This window comes from Lepidochelys kempii, chromosome 10, assembly GCF_965140265.1.
Source record: "Lepidochelys kempii isolate rLepKem1 chromosome 10, rLepKem1.hap2, whole genome shotgun sequence".
In the NCBI taxonomy this organism is placed as follows: Eukaryota; Metazoa; Chordata; order Testudines; family Cheloniidae; genus Lepidochelys; species Lepidochelys kempii.
In genome coordinates, this window is record NC_133265.1 from 62486308 (window position 1) to 62509109 (window position 22802).

General features: G+C 41.7%; 1 protein-coding gene across 1 annotated transcript in view; it reads left to right on the forward strand.

Annotated features, from left to right (window-relative positions):
* Positions 1-22403, forward strand: part of GNB5 (G protein subunit beta 5) — a 28275-nt gene extending 5872 nt beyond the window's left edge. The window contains exons 3-11 of the mRNA XM_073303854.1: positions 2699-2740; positions 3664-3740; positions 5183-5315; positions 9131-9274; positions 14771-14862; positions 14988-15036; positions 18194-18290; positions 19593-19759; positions 20182-22403. Coding sequence (XP_073159955.1) covers positions 2699-2740; positions 3664-3740; positions 5183-5315; positions 9131-9274; positions 14771-14862; positions 14988-15036; positions 18194-18290; positions 19593-19759; positions 20182-20193 — 813 coding nt within the window. The 3' untranslated portion in view covers positions 20194-22403. The remainder of the gene's footprint in view (positions 1-2698; positions 2741-3663; positions 3741-5182; positions 5316-9130; positions 9275-14770; positions 14863-14987; positions 15037-18193; positions 18291-19592; positions 19760-20181) is intronic.
* Positions 22404-22802: the final 399 nt, after the last annotated feature.

A 22802-nucleotide genomic window follows, 5' to 3' on the forward strand; every position in this document is an offset into this window, starting at 1 on the left:
ATTCTTTTAGCAAAATATTTGTTCAGAGAACACAAACCAGACTACTGAATAAAGAATATAATTCTGGTAAGCATCACCATACCTACTGGAGGTGAGACCCTAAAGACCTCTCATCCATTTTTCATACAGAATTTCAGAGTACTTTAGCACATTACCTATACAGTATTACAGCAAGCTGGTTTGGGATCAGATGCACCTTATTCTCTCTGGACACTCAGTATGCAGCACTTCACCCCATCATTTGAATTAACGTATGAAGAGAAAGAATTGGGACGGAGAGATCTGAAAACATTCTGATTCTACTAGAAAGGTCTGTGTGATCTGTGAACATAAAATCCTTTCTGTGGTCTGGAAGATGGATGTGGCCTTAAAAATAAACTTCCTCACTTAGCCAGCTAGAACTATTACAAATATTTGGACATTTTGATAAACAGGCATTAAGTCTGTTTGAGATCAGTCTTATGTCACAAAGTTGTACAGGGGAATGGGGGAGGTATTGAGATAAAAGCCTTTCACTTGTAGGTCACTGGTTCACATTCAGAAGGGTAATGGATGGAACTTTTTACATCTGATGGCTGTTCATTGGCCTCTATGAAATGAGTTGCTGGTCTCAATCTACCACTTACAGGATAGAATAGGCTATCTGCATCACAAACCACCATGAGAGTTACTGCTGTCTGGCACCATTCTTGGATGTCTCAGCCAGGAGACCAAAGATTGAACATTTAGTAAGCTATTTTTTGAAGTGGTAAAGTATCAGTGTATAAGTATGAAAGCAAAAGAGAGAGGCTTTATTCCACTTTAAAATATGTATCCTGAAAAAACCCACATCCAGTGATTCTGTGAACCAGTCTGGGGTTTCAGATTAGCACTGCAGACACACTGAGGTTTGTTTTCTGTTTGATGGCACTTAGATTGTTTCATTTTCCATTTTTTTTAAACTTCTATTTTAAGAAATTAATTAGCCCAGGGGCAATAACAATAGCTGGTTGAAAACAAACAAACAATTCACTCTTCCCAGACTGGAATGTTAATGGATATTATCCCAGCCAAAGGTAATTGGCATCAACACACATACCAGGTGATTATGTAGCACACTATTGATTGCATGTTCATTCTTGTTAATAGGTTATTTAGGTGGGCAACTAAAGGTTAAGTAAGAGGAGTAGTAGAAAAAAGGGGAGCAGAGGAAGGGTGGAATGGGAAAAGAGGATAAACAGAGTGATGTGAAGAGGAGATGTAACTGAGAGGATAATTATGAGCTAGGATAAGTTCATTTGTAGGAGAAAAGGAGAATAAAAATTCATCCAGGTGGTTGTTTCTGAGAAGATGGTGATCTCCATGATAAGTGGTGAGGACAGCTCCTTCCATTCCCTTAAAGCAGGGATGGGCAAACTTTTTGGCCCGAGGGCCACATCGGGGTTGCGAAACTGTATGGAGGGCCAGGTAGGGAAGGCTATGCCTCCCGAAACAGCCTGGCCCCTGCCCCCTATCCGCCCCCTCCCACTTCCCGCCCCCTGACTGCCCCCCTCAGAACATCCAACCCCCCCGCTCCTTCCCCCCGACCACTCCCCGGGACCCCACCCCCTCATCCAACCCCCCTGTCCCCTGACTGCCCCGCCCATAACTGCCCCCCCCGGGACCCCGCTCCCTATGCAACCCCCCGTGCTCCCTGTCCCCTGACTGCTCCAACCCCTATCCACACCCCCGCCCCTAACTGCCCCCCTGGGACTCCACCCCCTATCCAACCGCCCTCTGTCCCCTGACTGCCCCCCCCCAAACCTCCTGCCCCTTATCCAGCCCCGCTCCCTGCCCCCTTACCATGCAGCTCAGAGCGGCGGGAGTGGCCGGTCAGAGCGCTGGTGAAACGGCACACTGAGGCTGCGGGGGAGGGGGACAGCAGGGGAGAGGCTGGGGGCGAGACTCCCTGACTGGGAGCTCAAGGGCTGGGCAGGACGGTCCCACAGGCCGTAGTTTGCCCACCTCTGTCTTAAAGGCTATATCTACCCTGCGAGCTAGTGTCTGATTCCCCAACTCACATACTCCTGCTAGCGCTCATCGAGCTAGCGTGAGTCTGAGTAGCATTGTAGCCATGGAATCATGGGTTGGGGCAGCGGAGGCCCGGCTGAGCTGTGTCAAGTACATACCCACCAGTTTCAGGCAGCTGTGTACTGGGAACGGGTAAGCCATGCCGCTGCTGCCGTTGCCTGTGCGACTGCGTTTACACTACTCTTTAGCCTCACGCTAGCACTCATTGAGCTAGTGCAAGGAGGTGGGTAACCCCTAGTTCATAGTGTAGACATCGCCAAAGAGGGAGGGTCTTGCTCTCACTGTGGGCTAAGGAAAGGTTTGTTAAAGAGGGTCGCAAGTGCTAAGACTGATTTTTCAGAGGCACGCTGGAACAAAGGGTATCAATCTCCATACAGGCCTTTTAGATTCCATTTGGCCAGTGTGAGGGGGATGGTGCAGTGTCATTTTGCATTTACAGAAATAACTAGCCTAATTAAGCAGAGTCTCTGATTCACAGCGCACTTCACTCTCACTAATAGCAGTGTTGTAAAGGTGGTGACATATTGCCTGGGGAAATGGCATGTGGGACAGAAGTTAACAGCTGTGCTCTGGCCAGATCTCTGAAATACAGGAGTGAAAGTACACTTTGAAGCCCCTAATTTCTCTCTCCATTGTGTGTTGAATTTAGGATGGGAAGGTGATAGTGTGGGATTCCTTCACTACCAACAAGGTAAGTGGACTTCTGCAGTTTCTGTATATAAAGCCAAATATGGCTGCACTGCGTGGATGTGCTAGACATGGAAGTGGAAGCCCTTCCCTCTCTTTCTTCAGTGCACCAGAGCTTTTGGCACCACTGCCTGAGCACTAAGTGCTTGGCAGTGTAAGCTTCCCGCACTCTGCTCTCCAGCTGGAGTGTGAGCATGTCACTACTCTGGGCACTGGCTGCTGCAGAGCAGGGCTGGCGAAGTGCAGGCTACACCTATGGAATATCCGTAGTGAGTGCCATGAGTAAGCACGTGCCCTGGCATAGTTTGACCCCTTGTGTTTTCTCCTGGCTTCTTTAGCCATAATGTCCCCAGATGTTTCTGCATGAGTGATGTTGCTCCCTCCCAGTGTGGCTCAGGTCTGCATAGCCTTAGCAGAGGCTATAGCTAATAAAGAGTGTCATTGGCATTATAAAAACAGGCCGCTGTAACTTACCTTTGAACAAATGCTGCAATGACCATCCAAAATGCAGAGAGTTCTAAAGTGGCCCTTGCAGGTGCCCAGCGTCTTACACAATTGTCCTGGAATAATTCAGAACCAGTCACAAATTTGATTAGCTTTGTGTTGGGAAATAAGGCGAGAGGTACCGAGAAATGCATGACTTGGCAAATGTGGCTTGATTCTCGTCCCCATACATCCTCTTGCTTTCGCAATGAAAGTTGATCTTGAATTACAGCTTGATTCTGCACTGTTCAGGTTTAGGAGCAAAAATCTGTTAAACATGGGCATGATCTCTCATCTGTTGTATATTTTCATTAAATACAGTGAGGAGTCATGACGGCATTTGAGCGATTTCGGCCTCTGTGTGGTTATTTTAACACCAATTAGTGACATGATAATGCACTCAGAAGTTGATTCTTGAGTTGTAAGGAGAATATTATGTTTCAGGAACATGCAGTGACTATGCCATGTACCTGGGTGATGGCATGTGCGTATGCCCCATCTGGATGTGCCATTGCTTGTGGGTAAGTAAAAGCTCTTGCAACTTCTTAAACTAGAGGTGACTTTGTGTCCCAAGTAAATGTAACTTATGGAGCTGGGGGAAAATTTTAAAATGTTGGCTCTTCCCTTCCCCTCCCCCCATTTCTTCAAGAATGCTTTAGAAAACAATTTGGAATCCTAGGAAAAAGACCTGATATTTAGTAGTTCTAGCAGAAAAAAGCCACTATCTAACTTAATCAGATGAGTATTATTTAAAAAAAAATCTGTATATCTGGCCTTCTTTACCCATCACTGGAATTGACTGACAGCTTAACAAATACTGACAATGATATCATTTGGATGCTATAAGCATTTAGGAAAATGTTGCACCCAATGGGCCTGGTTCTATCCCACACTGGTTCACACGAGTGTAACTCCACTGACTTCAGGGGAATTACTTCTGCTTTGTACCAGCATGAGAGGAGAAATGGACCCAAAGTAGGGTCCAAAACCCCTTGGAATGAGTGGGAGTCTTTCAGTGGATATTGGATTTGATCTATATTGGATCAGGTGCATTTTGCATGTTTTGATAACCTCATGACTTTGTTCATATGGAGCAGAAATCTCTCCTTGCTTCAAACGTCTGAAAATATCTTGGGACCTCATATTGCCGTTGGCCTATATAAGTAACATTCAAGTTTGAAGCACAGACAGCTAAAGATATCTGTTCCATTGGAATAAAGTCACATAATAATCAAAACATGCAATATGGGCCTGATCCAATATCCAAAAAGGGAGTTTCACAGTATATGCAGATCAAGGGCATGTAGGGTCTTAAGACTGTATTAAGTTATGTGCAAATTTAGTACACGAAGAAATTGAACTGCTGCTTTTTTCATCTCATCATTAGATCATGAAACATCAAATGTTAAATACTTAATTCCAGATAATTCTTTTTCAGCAACACAGTCAATATTTCCACTGCCTATTTTCAAGTTATTTTGAAAGTATGATCTTTAAGCCATCATTTGCTATATTTCTTTTGCCATAGAAGATGTGTCAAATTCAGTAAGTTGGATAAATGGTACATCAAAAATGTAATTCAATAGAAAAATGGCAATTTGACTTTATTCAAAAGATTAACTACAAGGTTACTACTGTGTCACTTGTCAATAAATGTTGGATGGACTGTGGTTCAGTAAAACGCAGTTTATTAATAAAATGCATGTAATAAATACTAGGAACTAGGTCCTCAGTCCCACTTCCAGCTGTTCAAGCAGTACAAAATAGCCATACATTTTCCATAAAGAAGCAGCTGGGGATTCCCTTAGCATATGGGAATCCCATGTGGTGTAATAGAATGGAAATCTATATTTATAAGGATTTGATGTTGCAGAATTTTTAGTATATTTCACCCTTACATTTGTTTCTCATCCCCTTTTTCTTGTTATTAATGTTTTCTGTCTTTTTTAATTCTTAACTCTAGTGGCCTGGACAATAAGTGTTCTGTGTATCCACTGACATTTGATAAAAATGAAAATATGGCTGCAAAGAAGAAATCTGTTGCAATGCACACAAACTACCTCTCTGCCTGCAGCTTCACTAACTCAGACATGCAGGTAAATACATTCAGGTACAGCATATAATATAAAACCATGAGCTGGATTTATACTGCTGCTGCAGGGAGATGCAAAGTATTCTTTCTTGCACCAGAGACGGTCATTGTGCCCAGTGGGGTATTCACATTCTGTGCAAGGCAATGGTTCCTGCTAAGAAGGACAGCATCCACCTCTGCTGAAAGCTCCATAAAAGCTCTTGCTCACAGAGGCTGTAAGTAAGGATCTTTCAATTCAGATTTTGTATATTTATAGATTTTATTTATAAATTTATATATATATATATATATATCTATCTGGTGAGCTGAAACATAGAGAGACCAAGTAACTTGCCAAAGATCTCACAGGTATCCTATGGCAGAGTGGGGAATAAAACGCATGTCTTCTGAGTGCCAATCTGGTGCCTTAGTCACAAAATCATCCTTCCTATTTAATAAAATAAACCCCAGCTCCTGCAAGATCATGAGTATATGTGGGCATGAAATAATCCAAGATAATCGTCTGTCCCATTCTGGTTTTAGAATTTAATTGATGTTATGCTTATCATATACTGTTGTAGCAAAATAAATGGGAAGAGGGGTTATTTTCATTGTTATGCAGGCTATGAAGTCTGAATAGAAAAGATATGATTGTTTCCTTAGCTCCAGATATTTACAGCTCTTCCTAAGGAAATATCAGCTAGGTTTGCTTCTATTTCAGGACATGAGCTACCCAAGAGTGAGCTGTTATTTGCCATTATGTGGTTTCAGTAATGATTCTGAGATGCTGATTCAAGTCTATTGCCATGGAAACAGAGGAAAGTCAAGGATCTACCCAGAGTGCTCTTGTGTACTTAATTGTGGCCTTACAATGCAGGAGTCCAGTATAATTAGGGCAGAGTAAACATGAAATCTAAATTAGGTGGAATGTTGTTTCTGAAATACAAAAATAGTGTTTTGCTTTCCTGCATATACCTGTGTGAACCATGGCTTTTTATTTTTGTAAGTTTTTTAGTATACTCTTCATAATCAAGGAGTGAAAACAGCTGAGTTTTTCTTTTACGTTCATGTAGAGTACAATAGATATTCTAGATAGATATTATACTGAATAAATTACTATTTATTATTTGTGTAACACCAACCACGCACGTAGGTGCTTTAGACAGAGAGCTCTGAAGGAGCCCTGACCCGAAGAGCTTAGTCTAGCTACACAAAGATATTGAGTTGGGGATCAATAGGTGTTTGTTTTGAGTGATATTTTGTAGTGCCGTTTAAAATATAGCAGTGAAAAGAAGAGAGAAATCAGAAAATCCAGCTCAAGCTGGCCATGCAGCTCTCCTTTGGGATGCTGGTTGTTGGGAAATAGTCTCCATTTATGGTCTAATGACACTGGGATAAAATTTTAAAACAATTAGGCTATGGTGTAAAATGTGCATAAACAGTGCCAAGTTTTTCTCAGCACTACACTTTGGTTAAACATGAGTCATTTGGATGCACTGTGCAGCTCCTTCCCTCCTGGGACACATCTACAATGGACTTACTCTCAGCCATGGAATAACCCCAAATATGAGTGAAAGGCCTCATCCTGCCAGGAGCTGAATGCCTTATGTTAATAACAAGGAAAGCTGCTCATCAGTTTGTTGGCGACACATAGCATCTTCGCAGGCGCTCTCCTGCAGCTGTGTGAAAACCATGTTGCCCCGCTCCAAGCCAGCTGCACATACATTAGTAATATCAGTACTTGGGGATTCTCCAAGTATTTTACATGCAGAGGACAGACAGATGGTAGAAGAGTTGGGAATTGAGCTCAAGAACTCCTGAGTCACCGTCTCTTCCTCAAACCCCTAGACATGCTCACACCTCTTAATGACTATGAAGCATTTCTAGTCCATTCCAGAGAGAGCAAAATTTTGGAGTCTTCTGTGAGCCCCAAAATATCCTCGCATTTCAGCCTTGGTTTCTGTATCGTCTGTATCGTCTTCGCTAACACATGTTTATTACTCCAAGGGCAGGAATGAATGTATTTTACGCAAAAGCCTGGTAAAATGCTGCATATTACCACGAGGTGGCAGATGAAGACACTTGATCCAGTGTTTCCAAACTTGCTGAAAGTCTAGAAGACTAAAACATGAGCAAAGTAGATCTTTCACTCAATGTTTTTGTATAAAAATAGTTTCAACTTGAGTTCATAACATTTCCAATCTAACCATGCTTATTATAAAATATAATGAAGAGCTTTGTGTTGAAAATGGATCACACCCTTAAAACTTCTGTCTGTCCCTCCCCCTGCACATCCTTCTATGCTGCTCATTTGGGTATCAAAATGGGAAATGCTGATAATCTAGCAGCTGACAATCTCAATATCTCAGCCTGAAACTGTAAATATTCCTCATAATACAAAAATGTATCACCCTAGATGCAAAAATTAGAGGTAATTTAGGATTCTGTTCCACACCCTCAATCCCAAAACTTTAGCCAATTTCCGCATGCAATGAAGACACAGGACTCAAAACAGACTGTCCTGCAATTTTTACAAACCTCTTTGTGCCCCTATATCTATGGAATGGTAACCAAATCTGAGCTTTTGCCAAAAATAGTTTGTTTTTAATCCAGGTGTAGCCTGGTAAATGACCCTATACTTGCATGATTATTTTTTTTCTTTGCAGTGTGATTCATTTTGGCTTCCAATCACAGCTGGGTTCTCTAGCAATTGTTTCACTAAGGGAGAGCCCACCTCAGTAATTAACTTGTGATTCTTGTGATTCCTTGTTCTGAATACAGGACTGAACCATCAGATAACATTTCAGCATACTACATTTGTGATTGTATAAGAGCTGCTGATGGCCACAGGGAAGTTTTGTACAATTGAGGGTCTTCATCAGGATGAGAGTAGCTGTTGGCAATGTTCAGTCATTACATGTCCAAATCCAGTCACACAATGATTTAGGACATATGATGGACTTGCCAAACAATTGTTGGTCTAAGGTCATGCACGCAAAAGATGCCACATTCAAATTATCTGTAATTTACACGTATTCTGTTGGCTCCAGACTGGCTGTTTCAGGCAATAGAATAAGAGGGAGCTTTAAAAGTTTATTTAAATCCACCAACTCTTCAGTTAATCCTTTTTGGATTCCAGTTTCATTAACTTGGACAGGGCAGACATACCGATCTGGAGCTAAGAACTTCCTGGCAGAAATGGAACTATGAGCAGATCACAAGCTTGTGATGCACTAGTTGGTGTCCCCTCAAACAACTGAGAACAGAATTAAGTTAATATTTGCTGTGTCTGTCACAATATTTTGTTCCCCCCTCCCCATGCCCCCGCACTCTGCCACCTTCCGTTTGAGAAAACCATGCTGAGATCCACATTGGTTTACTGACTCTGATCTACTGCACATTAAGTTCAGTAGCATCTCAGAGTTACAAACACCTTGGGAATGAAGGTTGTTCATAACTCTGAACAAAATGTTATGGCTGTTCTTTCAAAAGTTTACAACTCAACATTGATTTAATACAGCTTTGAAACTTTACTGTGCAGGAAAAAAAATGTAGCCATCTTAATTTACCTTGTCAAATCTTTTTTTTTTTTTAAACTTTCCCTTTATTTTTTTAGTAGTTTATGTTTAACACAGCACTATACTGTATTTTGCCTTTTTTTTTTTTTTGTCTCTGCTGCTGTGGTGTGTGGTTGACTGATCAGTTTGTAATTCTGGTGTTTGTAACTCTGAGGTTCTACTGTAAAATCCAATTAACTGTGCGTGTGAAGCACAACGGTTTCTGAGTGAACCTGAGGCTTTTACGTGATGTTGTACTGTTGCCCTTTCCTTACCACCGTAGATCCTGACCGCTAGTGGAGATGGAACGTGTGCCCTCTGGGATGTTGAGAGTGGGCAGCTTCTGCAGAGTTTTCATGGGCATGGGGCTGATGTCTTGTGCCTGGATCTGGCTCCTTCTGAAACAGGAAATACGTTTGTGTCTGGGGTAAGTGGGATTTTTATTTTAGGATATAAAACCAAGGAACGAAGGATATGTAGGAAAATGGGAGGTTTGTGACGTTGTTTAAAGAGGGGGGTGGGATATATGGGGAGAGACCATACAGAGCAAGTAGTCCTGTCAATGCAAGCATACTTCTCAAGCTGGAGCAAATTAACACTCTTCCTGCAAGGTCAAACCCAAACCCCGTCAGATTGAATGTAGCTCTGCAGCTAAAGTACTTACTTAGCAAATTCCACCCTACGTTAAAATAATCCAGCACATGATCAAAAGCTTCCCTTGGGAAGGGGAAAGACGAAGAATTAAAGCAGTAAAAGTTCATAGAGCAGAAGGTGGTGTAGGCCTTCCATAGATAGAATTCTGTTACGCCGCACATGGCTTTTCACACTTGCCTCCTTTTCTTCACCCTACTCGTTCCCTACTTGGATTCCTGATAATCAGGGGTACCAGAGCTCTGCTAAATGCACCTGGGTGGGGGAATAAATGATGCATATGCCACCTTTTTGATAACCCCCTCCCCAGAAACCTGGAGGTAGCTGGGGGGCTGGTTTAGCATCAACACAAGTTAGATCATCCATACGTATTGTAGAGATGTGGGGCCAGATCATCACCCATCACTAACACCACATTCAGCTACTTTAAATAGACCATCAAGGATTTATATCACCTGCTCTCTCATCCCCTCAGCCTAGAGGAATATCAGAGAGGGGACGACAGAAATAGGACGGAAGCACACAGTACTTCACCCGATCCTTGGCTGGTTGCTAGGGGACTGCTCCGTCCAGCTGCACAACTGAGTTATGGTGGAGGCTGTTTTGACATCTCATGTCAGGCGGTATATCAGGGAGATATAAAGGTGTCGTAGGGATTGTCTTCACCCACTTCTTTAACTATGGAGTTGTCTTCACTGCAAAGTTAACTTGAATGTTGCTCCTAACTCAACTCCCGTTCTCACTCACAAACCCTTAACTCTGGTGTGATGGTGCTTTCAACAGAAGTTGGCTGGTTCAGGGGGTACAGGCTACAGGTCAAACTAGCACAGTTCATCAGCTGCTAATACGATTAGTCTGTAGTGTAGATGCAGGCTGGCTCCATTTGAGTGCTGCTCGCCTTCCAGTGCCCAGAAAGGACAGACAGGTTCTCTCGCAATTCTCTGAGAAAGAATGCCTAGAGCCATTTAGCTCACTACAGTGCAGAAAACTACAGTATATGACTCCAGAAATCTTCATGCCACACATGAGAGAGTGCAGCCCCAGTGTGGACACAGCAGCTCAAATGTTGTTTCACAGTGTGGCTGCTCTCATCTGAGCTAGTCTAACTCCAGTGGAGTAATTCAAGTGCCGGTAAATCAAGTCAACTCTGCAGTGAAGACATACCCTGTGTTAGTTTGACACTGGTATAGTTAAAGTGGTTCAGCCCCCTAATGTGGGTGCAGTTATTTTGGTGTAAAGGTTCATACACCAGGATAGCTTTTCCCATAAATGTAAGGGATTAAGCTATGCCCATATAATCATATTTACATGGGGGCAACTGCATGCACAGGAAGGGTTGACCAGTTTTAACTATTGAGCTAAAAATCAGTCCCAGAACTGAAATAGTTACATCTGTTCAAAAATAGTATGTAGACCAGGCCTTAGAGTAACCTCTGCCTTTTCCTGCTGAAGTGTGCCCTCAGGATTGAACCCTTGGTTTCAGTACTCAACACCTGTTTAGTTCCATTAAAAATGAATAACCTGCTCCATGCAGGGATTTTACCCCTTTAAAGGACCGATCTCCACTCAGAGGAATCAGTACAAGAACTGTGTATGTGAAGGGCCAGGTTGCGCATTGTTCTTGCATCCCAAACTCCTATAGATGTCAATGAGAGTGGCGGGCATGCAAGGAACGCAGGGCTGGGCCCTGAATGTGAGTGGGTTTTGAAATTCAAAATGTTCCCTTTCCAATGTAGTTCCTTTTCCGGGCTGAGGATTAATTATCTGGTGCTTTGGTACCAGAAGGAAAGTTCTTCCATTTAAATAATGGCATCATAAGTGAAGAATTGTGATTTAATTTCACAAGGGATTTAAAAGAGAGAGGAATGGCTCACGAGGAGACTGTTTAGTTAAACCAGCAATTATGTCGTCTTAAAAATAAATATTGCATATACTGCAGTCTACTGAGGAGGCATGCACTAACTAAGCAGTAACACATAGCAGGACTGGCCTATAATATGTTCACCACATGCCTCTGGTGACTATGGAGACCTGAACAGAAAGGCAGGCAGAGGGCCTCGCGTGCTAAGTCTAGTTATTACCCTCTCTTTCTCATGTTACTGTTTTCATAGTTCTTTAAATATGGTTCCCCCCCCCCCCCAAAAAAATCTGTTTTTTTTTTCTTGTCACTGATTTGCAGATGTTTGTTTCTATTCTTATTTGTATTATCGTAGTGCCTAGAAACCCCACCTGAGATCAAGGCCTGATTATGTTAGGTTTGCACACACACGTAGTAAGAAATGGTCCCTGCTCTGACAAGCTTAGGCTATGTCTATACTACAAGCTAGGGGTGTGCTTTCCAGCTGGCATACGCATACTTATGCTAGTTCAAGTATAAAGAGTAGGGCAGCCGCAGTAGCCTGGGTAGTGGTGGCAGAGCTTAGCCATGCTGAGTATGTGAGTGGGTTTGTTCACTGCATGGCTAAACTGGCCCCCCTGCCTGTGCTATCTTGGCTACATCGCTATTGATACTCGCACTAGCTGTTATCAAGCTAGTGCGAGTATGTGTACGTGAGCTGGGAATCACACCACTAACTTGTAGTGTAGCTGTAGCCTAAGCAGGCAAGACCAACAAAAGCTGGGGAGGAAACAGAGGCAGAGAGAGGTGAAGTGACTTGTCCAAGGTCACACAATAGGTCAGTGGCGAAGACAAGACTCCCAAAAGAAGAACCAGTGTCTTCTCCGTGAGACCATTGTGGGCCTGACCCTATGAGGTGTTGAGCACCTCTTAGGAGTCATTGGGTGATCTCAGTGGGAGTTGTGAGTATAGTCAACCCATCCCAAGTCATGCTCTGCACCTTGCAACAGCAGGCCCAGTTGGAAAATTCTTTACCCTCTTTTTCTTGCAGGTGTGTTGAATACCAAACCAGCTATTAAGCAAATGGCCTCAGAGCCATGGATGGAGCTATCCCTGGCTGAGATTATTGCAACTGTTTCATTTTCTAGCTAAGGTTATTTGAAGAATGCACCATAAAATTTTAGCTATTAAATAGTAATTTTTTATATCAAACCCGTTAAGTGATGAACGAGTCAGTGAAGCAGTTTAGTGGCATGGTGGGTATTGCAGAATACAGCTACAGAAACAGCATTAGGACAGCAGCATAGGGCACCAGAAAGTGATTTTTAGCGTTTGATGAGAAGGTGGCTCTCAGCATGAGCAGCCCTGGGCTATGACTACTCGAGAATTGATTTCCAGCCTGCTGCTGCTGCGCTGCATCTCCACCACTGGCAGCAACTGTAGGAGTGCTGGCAAGAAACGGCCAGTGGAGATTCAAGCATCATGCTGTGTAATCCTCTAATTTTGGCTGCCTCCATTTTGGGGCCTCTGCTGTATAAACCTCTAGGGCTTGATTGTTTTGAGATATTGACCTTTTGCAGCTCCCATTGACTTCAGCTGGAGGTATGGGGTGCTCAGCAGCTCAGAAAATCAGGCCTTAGTGCAGAGGTGGGCAAACTTTGGGTTGAGGCACGGGGAGGGGCTCAGGGGTGCAGGTCCCAGGCAGCGCTTACCTCAAGCAGCTCCCGGAAGCAGTGGCACGTCACTTCTCTGGCTCCTACGCAAGGTGTGGCCTGGTGGCTCTGTGCGCTGCCCCGTCCGCAGGCACTGCTCCTGCACCTCCCATTGACTGCAGTTCCCAGCCAATAAGAGCTGCAGGGGCGGCACTTGGGGCAGGGCAGCATGCAGAGCGCTGGCCCCTGGCTGCCCCTACGCGTAGCAGCCAGAGGGGAGGGCCATGCCGCTGCTTCCGGGAGCCGTGTAGCGCAGCCCCGGACCCTGGTCCTCAGCTGGAGCGCTGGAAGGGGCCATGCCGCTGCTTACGGTAGCCACGTGGAGCGGCCCCCGAACCTGCTCCCCAGCTGGAGTGCCGTTTCCCCGCTTTCGCCTGGGTGCTCGACGTCCCCCACATGCCGCACCCCTGGCCCTGCCCCCACTCCACCCCTTCCATGTGATTCCTTCCCCAAAGTCCCCTCCCTGTCCCTATTCCAACCCCTTCCCCGCCTCCTCCCCTGAACGCACCACCTTCCTGCTCTTCTCCCTCCCTCCCAGCACGCTGCCAAACAGCTGTTTGGCAGCGGTTGGAGGAAGCACTGGGGGGTAGGCGGAGGAGCAGGGACGTGGCGCACCCAGGAGGGAGGAGGAGGTGAAGCAGGGGGGAGGGAAGCTTGGCTGTTAATGGAGGCAGAGCACCCACTTATTTTTCCCCATGGGTGCTTCAGCCCCAGAGCACCCACGGATTCGGCAACTATGAACGGGGCATAGGCCCCAGACCCCACTCCCCAGCGGGAGCTCAAGGGCTGGATTAAAATTGCTGGTAGGCCGGATCCGGCCCATGGGCTGCAGTTTGCCCACCCCTGCCCTAGTGGTTTCTAAAACTGGGTGCCAAAACTTAGAAGCCACTTCTGAAAATCTGGACCCAAGTGGTTTGCCAAAGGCCACGCAACGAGTCGGCATTAGAGCCAAGATTAGAACTCAGAAGGATCCTGACTTTCAGCACTCTGTTCAGCCTATGAGTGCTGTCCATATAAGAAACAGCAAACCCACTTTCTTACCTGCTGTAGCGCAGTGTAATTAGACAGCCTTGTGCTTCTTCTGATTATTAAACTACTGTTCACAACAAGAGAATATTTCCTGGGGAAGAAAGGAAGGAAATAAATGGGACAAAGGATGAAAAAGATAGAGAAGACAGTGGCTGAGTAGTTTAACTGAACTATTGTTTTGCCGCCTGTAATGCTCTAACAGCTCCTTTTACGTACTGCAAAGGGAGTATTCTACCTATCTATCTAATCATAAGGTATTTCTTTCAGAAAGTTTCAGAAACAACTGCAAGGTTCTTCTGTACAGTCTCACTGCACGTATTTCTGCCAGACCCCTAGGGGTAAAGTTTCAGGGGTCTGTGGCCCAGTTTCTGTGCTGCAACATTTGCATGCATAACTGAATTGCAGGTGCAAATCTGAGTGCTGGTGCCTCCTTCTAATCAATTGCAGGTGCAAAATGGGCAGTAAGTGGTGCAAGTACTCAGATTTGTTCCTGCAAATCTTTGTGTGCTCATAAAAAGGGGGACCAAGTTGCAGGCTTTCTGAAAATATACCCTAAGTATCTGGAGCAGCTTTGCTAAAGTGTATCCTTTTAGGAGATGTGAGGTGCAGAGCTTAATTGGAATTGAAAGGGGGTGTTTATTTCACCTGTGTGAATTGGTCTGTGTATAACTGGGGTAATTATTTCTCTTTTTAGGGGTGTGACAAGAAAGCTATGGTTTGGGACATGAGGTCTGGACAGTGTATCCAGTCATTCGAAACTCACGAATCAGATATCAATAGCGTCAGGTCAGTGCATTTCTGGCCGAACACTTTTTCAACAGTGTAATATTAAGCTACATGTTGATTTTATTTCTGAAAGCCTACTTCATTTGACTAACACATCATTGTATTTTTTTTTTTCCCCCGCACAGATACTACCCAAGTGGGGATGCTTTTGCCTCTGGTTCTGATGATGCCACAGTAAGTTCATTCAAGAACTTCATTTAGAAAAGATTTAAGTCTCATATCATAAATCCCTACAAAGAATGGACCAAATTCACAGCTGACATGAAGTGATTTTATTAGACCCAAGTTATTAATATGTGGATATAGGGAAATGCTTGCAGAATTCCTAGCTGGCCTTTGGAAGGTTTTGGTTGGGAGGATTTCTGGGTGAGATCTTCCAGCTTCGTGCATGCTATCAGATGAGCAGCGTCACTATGGGAGGCATACAACGAGTTTCAAAAAGATTTTTAGGCAAATACTCAAACTCTCTCCATTAATCTGCCTGTAAAATTTGCAGTCGCATCTGTTTACACAAGCAGACTAAATTTGCATGTGCTGCTGTATGCTCCCCCGAGTTTTGTAGGTACATAAATAGAGTCCAGCTGAAAATTTTCCCTTAAAGCCTTCGACTGATTCGCTGCCATTTTAAATTGTGCTCCATTCTTGGGAACTGCTAGGAGGGCTAAACTCCTTCCCCTCTGTGGTTGCTCTACGATCTGTCCCAAATCCTCTGGTAAGGCCAGATGATAAAGCAGAAGTCACAAGTGGTTGTGCAAAGGTAGCTTTAAGCTGCTGCTCTGTATGGGCCAGTCTGTCAGCACGGTGTCAGTTTAATGTACTCTGGGCTGCAACAATCCTGAAGTCACAAAAACACAAGCAAAGTTTAGCTCTGCGCCAATCTTCTTCTGGAATATAGACTATCCAACTTCCAAGTGTTTATGTGGAGACTAATTGATGCTGTATCAATATGTGTGTTTGCACTTCACTCAAATTTATGTTCTCACTTCAGAGAGAAATTCTTATAGGAACTAACATCAGCTTCACCCTCTAAAATGTGGTGAACATATGACAGCCCCATCATGAGGCATCAGCAAAGACAGGATATGGGTTTTTAAGCACCAACGCACAGTTCTTTATCCCTTGACGTAAAGGAGTAACTCCAGCAGCTAGTTGCATTAGTAGGCCTTTATTCTGTATTTAGTGGTGGATTCTATGACTCTTGAAGTCTTCAGGGTAATACTGGATGCTTTTGTGAAAGGTATGTTTTAGCCACACTCAAGTTAACGGCTCAATACAGGAGAAACTGAATGAAATTCTATGGTCTCCATTATGCAGAAGGCCAGACGAGATGATTTAATGGTTCTGTCTGACCTTCAAATCTATGAATAAGACCCTAGGAAAGGACATGGCACATTAAGTCAGTATGTTACATGCAATATACTGTTATCCCATAAAAATCCAGTTCTGCAACATGATCCTCATACGCAGACCCCACTGAAGTCAATGGGTCTCCATGTGGCTACAAAAGAATCAGAATCTGGACTGAAATTTGTCAGACTTCAAAAGGGGACCTTCAGAAGGAATTTGGAGATATTTTCTGTTTGCTCAAGCATTGCCTTTAAGCTTGGGTGGGACGCAAAGTCCTACTGAAGCGCTCAGACAATGTAACAAATTTTGGGCCTAATCCAAAGCTGATTTAACTCAATGGAAACATTTCTATTTACTTCAATGGGTTGGGGTCAGACATTTTGTGCATTTTCTGGACAAAGTGCATGCTGTTTTTAGAAGCCAAAAGCCTCTGTTATAAATTAATACATCTAGCTTAGAGTACAGTCTATGTTAGCAAATAGGGGTATCATACTGTAAGCATCTGCATTGTGCAGGCAATGAAATGGAGAAATTCTCCATCATTAAAATTCATATGAGAACACTCATTTTTCAAAAGTACCACAAACTATGGCAACTGTGCTATTAGTTTTTAAAAAAAAATCTAATCAACTGTGGAGGAATTTCTCCAAACTAATAGAAGAATGGAAAATTCCATCTTCATGCTTTGAGGGATGGAGTTGGGTCAGTTCCTCTGACTACTGGGTTTGTTTGTTTTTAAATTAGAAATAGCAAATTGCTGCTTTAGATTGAGAATGTTGAGAGCAGCACTGTAAGACTTCTGTCACCCAGAAAGAATGCCTGGGGATGCTGTGGAACTGAGTGTCCTGACTGATTGATGGGCTGTCATAAATGTATGTTTATATAGGCGTTTTCTCACTTGGAGTGAACTGACCCATTTGTCAGAATTTTCTGACAGAATTATTCATTAGCTCATAGTGCCAGGAAACGCTGACTTCAAATACCTTGCAGTTTATAAAGGTCTGTGAATAATATAGTCTCTGCTTTATGCACAGACTTGAATATCAGCCACATTTCATTAGTAAGACTTAATATTAACAAACCCAGCTAGCCAGTGTTTGCTTAGACTTAACTTATTGAGGCAGGTTAGTTGAAATACAGTTTCAAAAGCACATATGATTTCAGGGCTGAGTAAGTGCTGTTCTCCAGGCTGCTGAAATTCTTGGTCTGAATATAGAAGTTTCCATATTAAACTTATTATTATTCCATATTAAAGTTAAAATATATCAGCAAATAAATGGACATGTGAAGCCAAAGTCTGTAAGGCTGATTGGAAATTTTTCAGCAAAAGGTGTGGGGTTTTTTGTTTGGAAAATGCTGATTCTTCTACATCAAAACCAAAATGTTGTGTGGAAATGTATTGATTGTGGTTCAACTTTCATTGGGAAGCTTTCTCAGGTCTAGGATGGAATTTTCTGGAATTTCCCTCTGTGGTTTCTTGTGAAAAATTGTGAAAGCTGTTTTTTGTCCTGATGCAGAATGAAAACACATTCTGAAAGCTTCCATTTTTGCATGAAATAGAATTATTGTTTTCTGGCCAGCCCTAAAAGGCTGTACCTACTCTCCAATTGTAAACCCATCATGAAGCAGGAGGGCAGATAGACTGTGGAAGAGCTGTATGTGGATACTCTGAATCCAGGAACCCACAGTTCCTCTCTGAGTCAGCATGGAGAGATGATTTGAGGAATGGCCAAGCGGATCGCTCAGTTTAGGCCAGTCAGCCTTAGGTCATTTAGATCACAATTAGGATCCACATGTCTAAACAGCCTGTGCAGTGGTCCCAGATACTCTGATAGCCCATGAGCAGAAGCTGCACAGCCATTCCACATCATGCCCACAGGGTTGGAATTCCTGTCCCCTTCCTCATGCTTTGCGCAGGGTGAGGGAGTAGCAATTGGGTCTAATCCTTAGTGATGAACGTATGTTGTTTTTGCTTTAATTCTAGTGTCGTTTATATGACCTTCGTGCAGATCGAGAAGTAGCAATTTATTCCAAAGAGAGCATCATTTTCGGAGCTTCTAGCGTGGATTTCTCTCTCAGTGGTGAGATTTGAATTTTGAGGGATATGTAGGTTTTTGCTGCAGGGAGGCATTTAGACAGGGATGCAGCTGAGGTTGTAATGTAATACTTTTTTCAGCTTAAATTGAGAACATTTGTTATTAGAAATGAGCTAAATTAAATATGGAAAGAAATTTTCCATCCATTAAAATATCTTCTTTCTTTGTAAAAGATTTTTTTATTAAGTAATGTAATTGGTTATTTTTAAATTTTATCAACAAATAATATGCGGCTATGAGGTAAAATCCTGGCCCTACTGAAGTCAGTGGGAGTTTTGCCATTAATTTCAGTGGGGCCAGGATTTCACCCATCACTTTTAAATCCACCTCAAATGCAACTAGAAATAGAATATTGGTCACTTTTTCTATGTAGGGTATACTATAAATAGTTCATAAAAGGTTAATAAATGATTAATACATGTTATAAGCATGTTACAGACCTGAGTAGTATATGATATAGGTGGTTATAAGCACATAAGTAGAAGTTGCTGTAGGTGGTTATATAAGTCACAGTTGTGCTCAAGATATTGAACTGTTGGACTCTATAACAAGCTATAATAATTGATTAACCATTTATTAAAACATCTATTAATCACTTGGTAACCCTTTATAAACAATTTTATAAACATATCCAGAATATGATCAGAATATTTTTGTCTGATATTAATTGTTAAAGTGCTCTATTTGCCTTCAGTCTATATCACTCTTTTGAATGAATCTTTCATCTGTAACAGTTGAAAGATATTGCATGTTTTTAATAAGTGCAATCATGGAATTTTTAATACTCTTTTAAATAAGAGGGCTCAAATACCATTACTTTTCAGTTGCAGAAGCCAGTAATAGCTGACCAGCAGAGGCTGTCAATCAATATCCATGCAGAGCCACGATATTGACATGTTAAGTGTCATGTAGTTACAAAGTAAAATACATTTTCTGTAGCAAAGTGGGCACCCAAAATCTGAGGCTGGACTTGCATGATTTTGCTTTGGAATGCACAAAGAGTAATGTAGTCCAATTTAGAAGGAACATATACACCTTTGCATTGAAGCAACATCCTATAGTGCCCATGAAAGTAGAGTGAGGATGGCATATTTTGGCATATCGTATTTAAGGCATAGGATTGAGTATCAGGAGATCTGACTTCTATTCCTGACTCTGCCTCAAACTTCTTACAAACAGCTTTTCTTCAGCCAGAAAACCCTCCTTCCTCTCCTTTCATTAACTGTTATTACTTAGAAGTTTAACCATTTAAGCCATTAATCTGCATAAATGTGATTCTGTTTGCAGGTCGCCTACTATTTGGTGGTTACAATGATTACACCATAAATGTATGGGATGTTCTGAAAGGGTCTCGTGTATCCATTCTGTTTGGTCATGAAAACAGAGTTAGCACCTTACGCGTTTCACCTGATGGAACTGCTTTCTGCTCAGGATCATGGGATCACACTCTACGAGTAAGGGATTTTTCTTTCCAAAAATACAGGGATTTCCATTGGTAAATTCATTATGGAAAATGTCCAGGGGATGAAATATGAAACCAGTTGTTTCAAAGAAATTAAAGCCCCGTAATATCATGGCTACTGCTGCAAACAGTAGATAAGGCCTAAATATTTCCCCAAGTCAAGAACATATTCATCATTAAAAGAAAGTGTTAGCAGAACATTATCACTAAACAATTAAACACTGGGAAATTATGAAATTATCAGTTAAAGTAACTGCTCCATCCTCAACTCTTTACCATTAACATAATTTACAAGTTCCAAGAAAAGAATTTGGCTCTCTTGCAAATTAACCAGGCTTTTGTTGAAAACCTATGTGTTTGTATGGAATATAAACTAAAATTCCCTAAAGAATTGTTTGAATTTTATCTTTACAGATCTGGGCATAAGACGCAATGCTGTTTTCAAATACAAATGAAGATTGAAACCTTGGGCTATCAAAAAAAAAAAAAAAAAAAGAAATTTCAATCTGCAAATGTGAAATGTCCTTTAGAAAGATGTAGCATTTCTGTTGTAGTTTCCATGACTTATTGATTGGTTGCAAATCAAAATAAAACAAAAACAAGCTAGGACAACTTGTTAGCCAGGAATTAATTCAGTATATTAGCTACACTATCAAATGTTGTTACTGAAAACACAAATAAACACAACTAGATAGCAAAGGTAATCTGTTTTTAACACATCGCAAACATCAACTTGTAGTAAAATAAAATGTGTTTAATTCTGTTTTCGAGACTACCTTCTTTTATTAGAGATAGTTTAGATCATTCTAAAACCAGACTTTTCCCTGAAATCATCTGTATCATAGAATTTTGTAGTCCAGTGCATTATGTATTTATTATTTGCAAGAATTGATTTTTTAAAGTAAATTTGCAAAAACCAGACACCTGATTTTATCTGGGAATCATCTATGACTTTTGAAACATTCCATAGTACTACATTGAATTTTGATGTGAAAAGTTAAGAAGCAAATTCGCTTTCTGATACTTCACTTTATGATGGAGTTACAGATGATTCCACAATGGTGGTAATTAGGGAGCAAAGAATCTAATGTTGAAAATACTAGCTGTCACAAAAAGTATATTTTCTTGTTTAAAAAAAATAATTTCAATCCCTGTTTTTTCTTATATCCTTTTAGATGAAATTAACTATTTCATCTCTGTGACCTGAATTTAAAGAATTCAATTAAACTCATAAAGATAAGCTACAAAGACGAGTAGTATAATTCATGGTTTATATAGTCCTAAGGTAACATTTTAACCAATAGTTTCATAGAAATTATTAATTGTATCACTTGGTGAGTGAATTTTCTTTGAATTAAAGAGATACTACTTCTAAGCACTAAAATGATACTGATAATAAAATCTTTACAAGTCAGCCATACTCATTCTCTGGTCCTGGCTCTCATTTATACTAAGGCTACTTTATACCATTCTAGGTGTGGAAAGCAGCCTTAACATGCTATCAGTGTAATATATTTCAATGTTAAGGCCCCTTTACAGTGTCAGAGCAGCATAAAGTGTCCTTAGTGTAAATGAGAATCAGACCCTCTGAGCTGAATTCCATAGTCCTTCCATTGACAAAGCTCCCACTGAAGGTAATAATATTTTATCCTAGTAGGACTGTAGGATCAGAGCCTATATGGAGAATGCACAAAAGTGAAACCTGGGAACATTGTTTAGGGGCCCAATCATGCCAACACTTGTTACAGCCATACTGCTTACTACAGTGAGTCAAGTCAATAAGACTCCTCATCCAACAATGTCTAGCAGCAAATGTTTGCAGGATCTGGCCCTATGGGTGACAGTTGTCAAGTAATATACAGTGGCTGTGGCCATACAGATCCAATTATATATATATAAAGCTGTAGCTGTGTTCATATATTGAAAACGATTAAGGACAGACTGGGCCTTCTTTGCTCATACTGAATGGTACCTTACTGCTAAAACAGTCCCATTGAATTGGATGGATGTATTTGAGGAGTAAGGTTCTACTCATTGTGAGTGAGGGTAGTACAGTCAGGCTTTCAAAATGTAATAAATAAGGTACATCTCTGAAAGATGAAAGGTAAATTTTATATTTAGATGCAGTCAAGAGTAAACAATTGGCTATTGGGGTTGGTAGTTCATAACTTCATTCAATTTAAGAAGTGATTTTTTTTAAAAAAATTTTTTTAAAAGTGTAGTATAATTGTACTAGAAACAAAGGCTCCTCATTAATGAAAACATATAGTTCCGTAAATCCAGAACTAATTAATTTAGGATATTGACACAATCATTCACTTTACATGGAGAAGATCAGCCTTCACTCCTTGTTGAAGTAGTTCACTTGTTCCTGCTTGGAAAAGTCTGCTCCAATGCTTTGCAGTATTTGTGGCAAATTATCCCTGTAACAAATTGAATGCACTATGGAAATTGTAATATGGCATCTGAAGCTCATTGTGCAATATTGAGTTACTACACTGTATGCATTTGTTCAAAAAATTAATATTAATGTTTAGATATTTATTGGTAAGACATTTGTTTTTGAACAGACTGCATTGTGTTGATACTTATGAATGGCCGAAATATAATAAATCATATTTTACATACTGAGAAAATGTGTATTTATAGTCCTCTTGCACATAAGTTAGATGCTTTCGATTACACTATTGTTTCCACTCCTTGGCATATGCTCATGGCACCAAGGACTTTGCCCTGTAACTAATTGTTCATTTGTCCTATGAAGGACCTGATACAGTCAGAATCTGAATATGCTAGAAAGTATTTGTGTCCCTTGCCATGTGGAAAGAGCCATGGTGAGCAGGCAATGCTGTGGAGACAGATCTCACATAACATCTGCTAATTCCTCCATCCCTTCAGCAAGAAAAAAGGAGAGAAGTGCTGGAGGATATTAGGTCCCAGAGGACTGCAGAAGGGCAAACATAGTACCTATCTTTAAAAAGGGAAACAGGACATGGGGTATTATAGACCAGTACCTGGAAGGACTCTGGAACAAA